Source organism: Spodoptera frugiperda, chromosome 23, assembly GCF_023101765.2.
Source record: "Spodoptera frugiperda isolate SF20-4 chromosome 23, AGI-APGP_CSIRO_Sfru_2.0, whole genome shotgun sequence".
Taxonomy (NCBI): domain Eukaryota; kingdom Metazoa; phylum Arthropoda; class Insecta; order Lepidoptera; family Noctuidae; genus Spodoptera; species Spodoptera frugiperda.
In genome coordinates, this window is record NC_064234.1 from 11,669,690 (window position 1) to 11,683,537 (window position 13,848).

The following is a 13,848-nucleotide window of genomic DNA, read 5'->3' on the forward strand; positions in this document are numbered from 1 at the left end:
TCCCAAAGAGATAGAGACAGAGGCGGAACTATTGATCACTTTTTCAATTGAGCTGATTCAAGTTGAAGACATTACTACCGTACTTTAACTGAAATCTGCAAGTTAAAGTAGCATTAGAACTACTACTAACTGAAGTTAAAGTAGTATTAGACTGTGACGTAGCCACTTTATCAAGGGCGAATGTATAAAATGTCACTCTACTTCCAAATAGAATTTGCAACATCTTACTTAAAAGTACATTCTCTCGTAGGTATTCAAAATTCAACGCTACATACTGTTGCTATTAAAATCTAAAAATCCAAATATATCGTATGTCAAACACATAGAGAGGTACATCGCTAGTGATATACGTACTATGTATGTACTATGTAGGTAATTACAAAGGCTATCTACCGGAGGAGGCTGTTGGCGAGTGTCTTCTCTAAACATTCGTAGGACGCGTGTGTGAGGTAGGAGCGGCGTGTGCGCGTGCGCCGGTGCCAGTGCAGTGTTGTGCGCCGTCGTCGTCGCCCGCGAGCATGACTCCCACGCAACTTGCGCTCGCCGCCGCCGCCGCGCTGCTTGTCTGCGCACGCGCAGGTCCTTTGTACCGCCATCGCCATGCAAATCCACCGGTCGTCGACCCCAGTGATATATGCGAACCATATACCGGCCAGTTTACGTTTTATTACGTTTTTTGTTAATTTCTAAGGATTTAACTCGGACATGGTCTCAGTTTATTTTGCTAATCGAAATATTGTTACAAGTTACATCTGCCTTTGTTTTGAGGAGTGTGGTTTTAGATAAGTCGATTTCATGTGTTTGTTCAGCACTCTGGTTGAAAACTAAGAACTAAATCATGGTATAGTTAAACCTAATGTTTAATACACACGTATGTACTTTTCACTGTTGATATGAGCACTCTTATAATTTTTGTAGCATTGCACAATGTATTTAGTAGAATTTAAAGGTGATCTTAACTAAGTTAACTTTCATCATGTGCTAAAGTTCTCGTCCCTATGAAAGAGTTCAACGCGCGAATGAGAGTGTGCTCTGAACTCGACCTGTGTGTGTTGACATTGAACTTTTAACAAAATTTAGTAAACGAAATATAACATACTCTCCTAATTGTTAAGACTATTAGATTCCTGCAATATACAAATAACGAAGTGTTATTGTTGTGTGTTTAAAAGAATTTAATTGTTTGTGTCCTCGATATGTAGTGAATATTGGAATGTAAGTGGCGCGTAGTTATCCAATTGTTGTTGTATGTAGTTATTTTGTGTTTATTTATTCATAATGGCGTTCTAGATGGAGGCTCATTACTTTCGTGCCGTACTGTGTCACTGGAGCACGCACAATGGCTCCGAGGACTCCACATTAACATTACAAAGCCTCACACTCACTTAGAGCCTACTCTACTTTAGAACCTAGTACTCGGCTGTTGTTCAATTAGCGAGATCTAAAATATAACTAAACACACATTAGATTACGTATAGCCCGCGGTCTGACTAGTTTGCCACCATAATCAAAAGCCGCGATGTCCTTGATGGGGTCACATTGCGGACCTGTTTGGTGGAGGATACTCCGTCACGTGGAGAGTGCGAACACGTTCGACGCCCGGCGAGGTGCCAATCTGTAGTACTTCATCTCGAGCCTCTATTGTTACCAATATTTTGATGTATTACAATGATCACATCAAACGAAGGGTATTATGTGTCCGCTCCGCCAAATGTTTTCAAACATCGCTGTATCGTCACAGTAAGATAAAAACAGTGAACAGTTTTAAACTGTACAATCCGAACATCTACTACGACGATTGTAAGTTTTATGAACGAACCACTGATTGTTGTGTATGTGTATGTCGTATGTGATACTATATACTATAGGCCCCTTCTGAGTAAATGTTGGCTTTTCTTTACTTCAAATACATACACGAGTAAAACAATCTGTATCATATTTCTTTAAACTCGTAAAGATCGACTTTATTCATGTCTTTACCTTTTGAACTATTTCCCAAATAGTGTGTACACTGTGCTGTGTGCCACCAGCGGAGGCAACGCACTGTAAAGAGGTTGTCAATTTGAATATCACACATTCTTTGAATGTAACGCGACCGGCGCGAGCGTGCCATTCATACATTACTTGGAGGAGATTATTGAAGTTTGCCCGCGACTTAATTTATGTTAATTACGCGAGGGCCCGCTACGCCGACACCACATTACCCCACACTAGCTACACCACGAGTCACACAATACTGACCCTTACCCACTTCACAGTAGGAACGATAGCTAAGTTACTGACCCATCAGACGACAGTTATCAGTGATACGGCAGTGATCGCGAAGCAGAAGATGTAGAAAATTCACGCGAAGGGAAACGTACACTGTGACTGAGTACCGTACATTATGTAGTCCTTCGGTGTGTGCGTGCGGGACATTCACGGGTTTATTGTAAATACTACGTGTAACATTACGTCGTGTTTCATGAAAAACTAACCGACATAGTACGTATATGTACCATGTATGTATACTAAACTTACAGTTGCACCGTAGAGTCTAAGTTTAAGTGTCTCCGCTTTCAGTCACTAACTTAATTAAGTTTAAATATTTAACTTCACTTGAATTGTTAATGTATTGCCATTGCGAGATGTACTTGTGTAACAAACAGTGGATTGATACAGCTGCTGCAGAATATTTTGCTTAGTTTTGTATGCACTGACTATATGTATCGCTGAGTAGCGCGGCGCTGCCTGCAGCATTGCGTAACACTACTACTAACTACTAACTTTGGCCCTTCTACATGTTCTTGCTTTGTGCTGCATATGCAATGAATGAGCGCCAATATAAACGCGGTGCTCGATGCGCAGGCGCAGGGCAACCGGAATACGTAATGTGATGCGAGGCGAGTGCCGTTTGTTTTACGCATAGTTTACTTCACCGACCGGCAATAGCCTCGCAAGGCGCATGCGCAAGTTCAAGTTTAGTGTCACGGTCGTAACTACACGCTGTCGGTCACAATGCGAGGTACTGCCACTGTAGCGCTGTTCCCGGAGGATATTACAACTCAAGGATTAGGCGTACGGAGACGCAATCATCGAGACAGTGCTAGCCCATCATAATTAATGATCGTCATATACTATGCCACATATCTAAGAAGAAAGAACTTTTTGGTCAGTTAGAGTCGGACTATCCCTCCTGCTTTACCAATGCTTATTTGATGATTTTCCATCTTGATAAAAAAGAAGTAGCTCTCCTTAACTCCATGTGCAGCGTAGTCCGTGTATGTTGATCTCGGCTTTATATGAATGTAGAGAATCATCATACAAGTGTACATTGCTGAGCAAATACATTTTACACCATCGTATTCTAAATAGTTTGTGCCATTCGTTTCATAATTAATTGTTGTTTTGTCGTCTTCACGTTTTGTGCGTTTGTTTGTTCTTCGTTCTGCATTACTTCACTGCTAGACATTCAAATAAAGTTTGTCTAAAGTGATATACGATCACATTTTGCTATAGAAAAAGCTCGTATAGGAAATTGAAATCTCAACTATATCTCTGTAACAACCTTAAAATAATACATATAGCGAGTATGTAGATATATACAGCGTCGGGTAAACTGTAAAATAAGTGAAAAGACAGTTAGTTCAGCACAATATAATATATGTTACACGGGCACCAAACTCCGACCCGCTATTCATGTGATGTTTAAAAATTATAATGTTAAAAAACTGTAATGGTGAAATTAAATGTAATTAACAATATGGCGTATAAAAAGCGGTGGTACAGTTAGCGGCGCGATTGTCGGCCAGCGTACACAGATACAGATCTGGTTGCGAGACAATGGTCAGACCAGTCTCGTGCGCCGGCTGCAGGGCTGCCACTCCTCCCCGAGAGGGAATACTGAGCAGCAACATGTAGACAGCATTTCGTAGTTAGTTACTGGCGCCGGTACATCAATCTCCATGAATTACGAGCATTGGTATTAATTTCTTTGAGAATGAGGTAAAAGTACAAAAACCTAGTCTGTCTATTGTTTCATTTGCATTTTATTCTCGTGACGTTTTTTAATTAAAGAGAAATTCTAATGTGGAGTGCAAGTTGGTCGTACAAGATCAGACTAAATGTATGAATTTGATGGAACCTACAAATAGTGTGTAGCATCACAGATGGTTTTGCAATATTCTTTCATATGATTCGGTAGAAAATAACTATTACCTTGTTCAGTTCCCAGCAGCCCTAGAGGTCTGGGTGTCGGTCTGCGGAGCGGAAACGTCTGTCAGAGAGTTCCCATTGGCGCACCATGCCGCCGCCGCCGCCGCCGCCGCCACCATGGGAACCCCCATTGTCTGGCAGTACAGTTACTCCAGACATATCTCATAGCCGGTACAGCTATATCTTATTCGTCGTCTCTAGAGTGTAGTACCAATATTTACTTTGTCCATATTTAGCACGCGAACATATTCTTATTATATTGGTGTCGTTACGTGAAATTTAGAGCAAACGACTCAATTACTGCCTCTCTCCCTGAAAGTGAGATTCACGAAATATAACAGTACGTGTGTATCTACCTTCACTCGGATATCAGATTACTCGATGTACCGGAGTGTTGGTCGCCTCGAGCCGGTGGGAAACTATGCGCATCGTTTGTGTATCATGTTAGAATTGTGGGAAACATCCCAAAATTTCGCTTACATTAGTTGGGAACTGGCACAGAGAATATATTCGAAGACTGTGGCCATCACCCACCCAGGGCCGCCATCACTCACACGTTCCACTTACATAGCTGTCACTGTCAAATACAATTAATGAACATTTTCAAATTGTCAAACGCCTTGTCGCAGTGCGGTATGTATGTGTGAGTGTGTGTGTGTGTGTGTGACGCAATTGACATAACTTTATTGTCCAATTTATTGAACAAACTAAAATATCGGATCGGAAGTCGAGCCGCAGCCCTCGTACACTTCCATTTGTATATGTATACTTACTGTATACGAGTATGTATGTACAGTGATTCCTGTCAGTTTTATTATTCGCTCATGACCGCAAAAGCTGCGGACCGTATTAGCTGCCCGCCGCGACTTGTTTCGCGGAGATCAGCGACTGGGGTCAAAGGACCACCCACGTACCTGAATGAACGCTCCGCGCTCCACTCCGCGCGCCGCCCCCGGCCGCGGCCTGCCGGCAGTCTGTAGCGACGAGCAGATATTGTTAATGTGCACTAGAACTGGTCTGAATCTGCATATTGACGTCGCTCGCGGATTATTAGAGATTAGTCTTCGTTTGATCGAATGTTTGTATTGTGTCGTGTGGTGAGTTCGAGTGGGTGTAGTAGTCCCTACTATTTGTTTACGTTGCACGTGCAGTGCGCGTAGACAGCGCGCGTCCATTGTTTACTATCGGTGTTCGGTTCCGCCGCTTGAATGTCGGTGTCCATATTCTGCTAGGACTCGTTTTGTTGTTACATTCGTCTTCATATAAAGCCACATTCATTGATGCGGATGTGGGAAATTGAAAAATAAACAAATCGTGCATGACAGCATGCTTGTCAACACTAATGAATAATGTTTTGTAAAGACTATCATATTCGCATCGTGCAACATACATAACATCCTGCTGTCAACTCTCTATAACCTCTCAACCTTCTCTACTATCGCGTGGTATAAACAAAGTATGTAGGTGGACACTGGACAGCGTGGTAACTGTCTCCTAGACAAATGAAGTCATGATAGTGGTTCTGGTCTTGTGATGGTCCTTATGTTTCCATGCCACCCCCGCACTCGCGTGTAGTCGAGTACAACCTGCTGTAAACTATATTGTTACGACTTTGTTTTGATTGGCGCAGGGTCGCTGCCACCTTTATACTGCGGTCTTAGTTAACCGTCTATTAATAGCTAACCGTTCTGTTATTGGGTACGCGTCGGTTTACCTAATTGGAAAATAAATATTTCTGTACAATTCATTAACGTTTTCTCTATTTGTTTGCTAACACTTACCCCATGTCACTTTAAAAATATTTGCTATTTGGCAATTTATGAAAAATAACGTTAGAACAAGTGTATGTCGTTCTAGTTAGTAATCAACGTACCACTTCTCTAGCTACAGAAACCTGCTAAGTGTAATACACTACCGAAAAACCGCTCGTGACTGAATCTAGACCCTGCGGAGTGTAGGCACCGCACGATGTCGCGACATTTGTACAACAACGGAAACAAACTAGTTTACAGTGTTCATAGGAAGTTATTGCTGATTGTGGTAGTGTAAACTGGACCGAGTACTCGCGTTGTCACTGGAGTCGTCGGCGTGGTGAGCTTCTGTCCACACTTACTGACGCGTGATCATGTTCACTAACTATTACTCTCTGCTCACAGAACCTCCACACAAGAACAGCTTCAGTGTGAAGCTCCGCATGACTCCCGAGAAACATCGAGCTGTGCTCAGTACGTAGCATTATACGCGCATATTGTACATGTACACAGTTTGCGGGATCGTTAATGTATGATGTGTTGTAGATGGAGAACCCGACGATGGCCAGCCCCCGCAGTCCCGGCAGTACTTCTACAGTAAGTGGTCCACTCGGCACACCACCACGTCAACTATAAGTGATGATCTGACATCACTTTACTGAGTGCTTCAATCAAATACCTCAAATACATGAAAGTACTTCATTTTCAGATTCTCTGGTAGACAGTACAAAGCAATCTCTCGCCGATCAACGTGCGACTAAAGACAGTGAGTGACATAATTATACATATCTTGTTAATGTTATCTCGTATACTGAACGCGACGTGCACTTTATATTCCAATACCATTAGACGCGGTCGCAGATAAATTGTTTCGACTTGGTCTGATACCAACCTTATTGTTGCACACACAGAACTTATTGCTGCAACAACAGTTTTCGTACTTGTAATAAGTTGTCTTCATTTATTTGCAGTGAACAATAAAGACCCGCAGAATTTGCTGCTAGGCGACAGCCACGACAAGGAGTACAGTAAGTCACACTCGCCTGGTCAGCTGCATGTACGCGCAGGCAGTGCACCGAGTCTAGCAGTCTGTCGTATGCAGTGTGCCAGGCAGGCAGCCACTCATGGGGTTTGTCTCTTTTACAGATGACGACAAGGAAAACTTAGGACGGAGGAAATATACGAATGACCGCGAAGACAAAGCATACCGTAAGTATTTCATTAAATCCTGGAGTGACGCAACGTTGTATTCTTAAAAAAAAACACTATAACTGGAACCCAAAGGATTGGGTACGCTATTTATGTATTTATAATGTTATACAGTAACAAACTACCCAACATAACAATACATTTTACTGTGTTGGTTTAACACTAGACACGTTAGTGACATGTCATTGTGAATCAGCTTCAGGCAAGCGCACGGAGCTGCCGTCGGGCTGCCTGTACGAGGGCCGCTGGTACAACGACGGCGCGGCGGTGAACACGCGCGAGGACTGCCTGCGCTGCGTGTGCGCGCACGGCGCGCTGTCGTGCCGGCGCCGCGCGTGCGAGCCGCTGCCCGACCCGCTGCCGCTGCGCTGCCACGTGCGCCACCGCCGCGGCTTCTGCTGCCCCGAGCTGCAGTGCCCAGGTACCAACTCACTACAACCTTCCCTAACCGACGACTAACGCCATCTTTTTTTTCAAAAATCGCTACGGAGCGAAGCTCGGTCAACCAGGTACTTTTAATTAATGTTCAATGTATCACGATAACTACTGTACAAACATTTTCGATACAAGTCAAACTAAAAGTTACTACATTTTAAAGACGAATTTTAATTTGACCCCGTCTATGTCAGATACGGACCAATCTTGTTTACTAAATACACCATAATTATTTTATTTGCCAGATGGTGTGAAGCTGATGGAGCATAAACCCACTTTAACGTCAGATAAAACTGAGTATGACAGCGAGCCAGACGTGCCGACGGCAACACCGGCCTCCTCGGCTAATGGTAAGCATTAAACACAATTTTTCTTTTCTGAAAATAATTTAAAACTGTAATTGTAATACACTAGTATATTTATAAGAGACGTTTGTAAATAAGCGAATACAACAGAAGTGCGCGATGATATGATGATACTGGAGTGTTCCCAGCGTGCGTGGAGGGCGGCAGCGTGTACGCGGCGGGCTCGGCGCTCAGCTCGCGCGTGGCGTGCGAGCAGTGCTTCTGCCTGCGCGGCGCGCGGCACTGCGTGCGCCCGTCCTGCCTGCCGCCGCCGCAGCACTGCGCGCCGCGCCCCGCCACCGGCGCCTGCTGCCCGCAGCGCTACTACTGCGACTCCTCTACTGAAAAACCTAATCAAAATCCAAACCAGTTTGGTGAGTATTGCACACTTACATTTGTGATACAATCGCACTGTTTACTTGTAAATGTGTTCAACGAGCCGGTCGTCCCCAGACTGCCTGGTGGACGGCACTCTGGTGCCGGAAGGATCCCCGGTGGCGACGCGCGGCAACTGCTCGTCGTGCTTCTGCCTGCGCGGGGAGGTGCGGTGCCAGGCGATGGGCTGCGCGCCCGAGCTGGCCGGCTGCCGGCCGCTGCTGGCGCCCGGCGACTGCTGCGCGCACCAGTACGTCTGCGACCACGTGGAAGAAGGTATTCTCTCCAAGCATATCATACGTCGAGTCCGACATGTTGCTGCTGAGCGATCTTTTAATTAGTTAAAGCTAAATGTAGACATGTTTGCTATGTGGACCCATTCCAAGCCATACAAATATGGTACATAAAATGATTACTTGAAGTGACGTGAAATAGTTTCATTATGGCAACACTGCGGCGGGATAGAGAGCAGTGAGTGTTTGCATTACTTTCATTAGCAGTTGCAAGTAAAATGTTTCAGCCCGATCTTGTTCTAGCAATAAATAAATACTAATGATAATGTTACCAACTAGCTTCCTGTCTCTGTGTCGTCGTGTTTGTTTACTATCTGACATTAACACAGCCAACGAAGAGCACACATATTGTATGTATGACCAAGGCATATTGGTACTTGCCAGATATTGAGCCCGCATCCAGCAGCTTAAGAAGCGGGTCAGTAAAGCTCGCCGCCGCCACGACTCTGTTATGGACGCTTTTATTATTAAACGGTAAATGTTTAGGGCGCTTACATTACATAGGGACACACGCTGCTGTGATACACACTGTACATGTCTTTACTGATGTTGATGTTTGTACTCAGTCACGAGAGTGTTCTACGACCCGTCGTATCACCTATTTATGGGACAAGGTGACAGACTAGACAAGCCAATCAAAGAGATCGTGAAAAAACGAGCGCCAGAGCGAAGAATTAGGTAGAAGTATCACAACCAAACAGATTAATAACACGTTGGAAGTCGGAGCTTTGAACTAAACACAGGCACACTGGCGGTAGTAGCTCTTGTTCATGTACGCAGACCACCGAGCTGGTAGGACACTCGTACGGCACGCACCACTCGTTGAGTAGCAGCACCCACCACTAGTGTTGAAGTACCTACTACTTCAACCCGTAGGTACCTAATGTAATAGAGTGTAGTTACGTTGCTAATACTGGCTCACACAGTGTACGGTACAAGCCATACTAAGAGTTTGTTTTGTGATTTTCAGAACTTCTATCACACGTCATAATGGGACCGGTAAACTCTCCAGCATCTTTAAGATCCGACGAGCGGACTTTCCATTTGACAAAAGCCACCAAAGTAGAAACCACGACAAAGAAGACAGCGACGCTATTTACATTGAAACACATATCTTTCGCGTCAGCCACTAAGAACCATCTCGTCACCACTGCCAAGGTTAAAAGAAGAACAGACGACCAACTCTCCGACTCCGTCCGGGATGACGACCAAGCCGATAACGCCACGTCTTCCGAAACCACTACCACTCAGAAACTGACAAATGCCGCCAAATATGTACCCAATACCCAGTCCATCACTGTCACTTATCCAGAAATAACTACAGATCAACCAGAAGCAATCGTCAAAATTACGGTCAACGGAACTATAAACTGTACAGCTGAACTGTCTTCTACGTCCTTACCTCTGAACTTGGTTCACAATGACACTGACAAAATCCAGGAGGAAGCGATAGCTCGAGTGCCGATTGTCAATGTGGAAGCACAAACATACTCGCCCAACGACATAATTACCGACAGAAGCGTCGACGGTGGCTTCGACGACGCGGATACATTCACAATAAACGTGACGAGCTCGTTGATCACCAACACCAGCCTGTCCACGGCCAGACCCGCGATGACGGCCGCCAAGATATCAATATCGGGCCCGGCCCAGGATGCGCTCAATGTCTCTAACAACAAAAAGGCCGAATATGATTACGATTACGCAGAACCAACACTGCCGCCATCATTGCCGAACTTAAAGTGAGTACTGCTAATAGATCAAATTTTTATTGGAGAATAGAAGCGATGCTAACTATGTGTAGACGTACTGAGCGACTTTACAAACATTACACGAGATGTAAAGGGTTACTTGCAATTTTTGCCCAAACGAAGTATTTTATCATTAACTAAGCTATATTTGCCCACCTACAGGATCATTCCATTTGTAGCTGCCGATGCAGTCGTTGAAGATGACCCTATCAAGGACTCTGTCAGATATCCGATACTGGAGAGACCGGACAAGTTCCCGGTGTACTATCCCGCCGCCGCTGCCGACACCAAGGACGACACGTTCCCTATCAGACGAGAAGATACATACCAACCCACGCAATACCCAATCTTTGTAATGGGCAAAGTGGAGCCATCGTATGCTCCCGTCAGCCAGAAGGTGGAGCCGACCAGGGAAAGATACCCCGAGCACAATGATCTAGGCGTCCAAGAGTATACTGTGTCGGCTTCGCTAGGCAGTCCCATGTCTGGTGTGCAGGCAGTCACTAAGGTTCCCACGACCAGTACCACTTTTGAAGTGGAGACACCAACTGTAAATCGGTTTTCTCCACCAGTGGAAACTCAAGGTAACCCTTTGAAAGCCATCATCTCGAATGACTGTGGTCACTTTAGTACCTCGCTTGCGAGAATTGGTTATCGAGGCCAATTTGTAATTCGCAACGCTAACCAATTCAACCAATAGACCTGTCGCATTCGGTTTGAAATATTATTTTTATTTACCTCGTAACTACTTTGCAGGTGGATTCATCCCGAAGGGGTCAGGTGTAGTCGATGACTTCTTCGGAGTGTTTACTAGCACTGAACCGACCTCGACCGTCCCTCACCTCACCACGTCCATGCAACTGGATGTGAAGCGTATACAAGGTGAGTGACTGCCAAGTGCATTGTTCATCCTTATACTATTCCCATACTGATGTAAGTACTGGGACCTGCAACTTGATTTGATTTGCGAGTAGAACTGAACTTGGATTTGCGAGTAGCTGGATATTGTTACTTAACCCTCTTTTTGTTAGTTTCAGGGTTTCTCTGTCTTTTCGAGTTTAATGCTGATATATCACCAACAGAAATGGTTTTATGTAGCATATTATTTGTCACATCCAGATGTAATGATTAATATAACAATGCTAGAAGTAACGATTTTTATTTGTTGGGTATTCTTTAATTAACAGGTGAATGTATCGCAACCGACGGGCGCCACGTACCCGGCGGCGAGAGTATCGTGATGGGCTGCCATCTGTGCACGTGCTCGTGGGTGGAGCTGGTGTGCGAGCGCCGGGCCTGCGCCGCGCCGGCCGCCGGCTGCTGGTACCAGCCCGTCTCCAACCACTCGGCAGACCCCTGCTGCGGAGACATCACCTGCGATAACAACAGCGCAGGTACAGTACTATTATAACATACAGCCGCTTTATTCTCTAGTTTCATATCTTCATAGTTACGTACAGTCCTGCGACTGCGTGTAGATGTGACCGACTAATAAATAACATAAAATAAAATAAAAAGCCTTTTATTTCTTGCAATATCGTTTACAAAAGAAAACTAATGAAAAAATCAAAAGAATAAGTAATGGTTCCGTAAACAAAATTATTTACGATTCATATCAAATGTCATTACAAATCATCATATTGTGAATTGAATTACTGATTGATTTATTTAATTACATTTATAACATTAAATACATTCAAATAAGTTATACTTGAAATAAGTACAGTTTTAATAATCACAACAAAAAACCCATTGAATTAATATCTACCTATAAAGTGAATTATATAGGCATAAACCGCAACAAGTTTCAACCGCAACAAGTTTCAACCGCAACAAAAAAAAAACTATATGATCGTGAATCCGTAACTTTGAAATATTGTAAACTAAGTTTATGTTGGTATAATGTAATGTTTAATTACAGGCAAGAATACGTCCACCACAGCTGTGCCAGTTGACAGTAAAAGTAAACAAAACGAAGCCAAAGACGCAGTCCAGCCACACACCACACCCAAGCCGTCTGGAGATAACAACACTACAGTCGCTGAACCAAGCGCCACCAGTAACAAGAGCGCCACGGCTAACGAAACAAAAGCAATTAATGGAAGTGTTCCGACCGCAACCGCGACCACACCCGCGGCCAATTCTACTAATGCGACATCTACTACTGCTACTACTGCTACTTCTGTCAAACCGACCAATCCGACGACTGCACCCGTTCCTGTTAAGCAGGATGGTGAGTTTTCCCACGACGATGAAGATGAAGATGACGAAGAAGAGTTCTCATTCGGCAGCGTCCTGAAGCTTCTCCTCAGTGATAGTTACGAAACTACAACTACCTCGAACAGAAAGACCACCAGCAGAGCCACCCCCAGGCCTACCACCGCGCCTCCTGCTCCTATTGCCACAGACCCACCGGACAATCCCCTGCCCGAGCCACCCGTGGTAGACTCCTTATTCTTCAAGCCTCTCCCGTCACACCTTTATACTCACCCAAAAATACCTTCGAACCTGAACACAGTCCACAGGATAGACCACCTCGTACTCGGAGAGGCCACCGCCATCACACGACCACCCATCCGGCCCATCACGATCAGGACCACCAAGCGCCCGCCATTGCACACCTTTGATACGACAGAAGGAAAACCGGTGATGCTAGAGGTGCCCGCCCCGTTCGTATCTATTGCTCCCGGAGGACCCGTACCCAACGCAGGAGGTTTGCTCGGCCCGGGGCTTCTGAAGCTCGCAGGCTGCAACATCTACGGGAGGATGTACAGGGTTGGAAGGATCATCACGGAGCTGTCGACTCCGTGCCAGGAGTGCTGGTGTACGGAGCTGGGGGTGCAGTGCAAGCCGCTGGCGTGCTGAGGATCAGAGAGGAGTGTACAGCGTTTAATTGAGCAGTTGGTTACGTGGCTGGAGGAATGCGCTCGCACTGCTGCCTGCTGCCTGCCGAGTGCTCCGAGTGCGGAGCCTGCGCGCGGCCTGCACGCTGATGTTGTAATTACGTGTTCGGTGCCGGGCGGGGACTGCTCATACTCTTGTCCGGGCGCTAGTTGTAATATTTATTTACGTTCAAAATGACCGGCGATGATCTCATACAACATAGACTATCATAGACTTGAATAATGTGTGCACGGAGGAGTGACAAAACGGAGTGTTGTCTAGAATAAGATCGCTACAATAGTAATATAACAGTAATAGCACATTGCCTCGCGCTGCATGCTCGTGCAGCGGCACTCTGAGTGCTCCACGACTTACCCTTGGCGTATCTTCGAACGAACTTTTCATAAACCGCAGTGCCTTAATGACGTTAGATGGTGCCTCAGTGCATTTTAGTTTAGTATGTTAGACTTATTTATCAAATTAATATCTAGGAATAATTTAGTTATTAAATCGAATTAAACAACTTTCGTGTTTGATTTTAAATTGTATTGTTTCCTGAAAGTACTTGAAGCAGTTTGAGAACAGATGTTAGGTAAGAAGTCAGCGGTTGTAT

At 44.9% G+C, this 13,848-nt stretch overlaps 1 protein-coding gene across 3 annotated transcripts; it reads left to right on the top strand.

Annotated features, from left to right (window-relative positions):
* The first annotated feature begins 415 nt into the window (after positions 1-415).
* Positions 416-13,758, top strand: LOC118266792 (uncharacterized). Of its 3 annotated transcripts, none has more exons than XM_050702801.1 (15): positions 416-579; positions 6,351-6,419; positions 6,492-6,542; positions 6,655-6,711; positions 6,917-6,973; positions 7,092-7,154; positions 7,351-7,575; positions 7,835-7,939; positions 8,074-8,307; positions 8,387-8,584; positions 9,572-10,343; positions 10,515-10,936; positions 11,109-11,234; positions 11,540-11,746; positions 12,274-13,758. In XM_050702801.1, the coding sequence occupies exons 1-15, from the start codon at positions 519-521 to the stop codon at positions 13,215-13,217; spliced, it is 3,591 nt and encodes a 1,196-aa protein (XP_050558758.1). In that variant the 5' UTR covers positions 416-518; the 3' UTR covers positions 13,218-13,758. The 3 variants fall into 3 exon arrangements, with proteins under 3 accessions (XP_050558758.1, XP_050558759.1, XP_050558760.1); XM_050702802.1 differs by having other exon boundaries at positions 8,083-8,307; XM_050702803.1 differs by lacking the exon at positions 6,917-6,973.
* The last annotated feature ends 90 nt before the right edge of the window (positions 13,759-13,848 follow it).

Coding starts and splice junctions, on each gene's coding strand:
- LOC118266792 (XM_050702801.1), top strand. CDS start 519: ATGACTCCCACGCAACTTGCGCTCGCCGCCGCCGCCGCGCTGCTTGTC. Junction 10,344..10,514: donor CCATCATTGCCGAACTTAAA/GTGAGTACTGCT, acceptor GCCCACCTACAG/GATCATTCCATTTGTAGCTG. Junction 11,747..12,273: donor CTGCGATAACAACAGCGCAG/GTACAGTACTAT, acceptor GTTTAATTACAG/GCAAGAATACGTCCACCACA.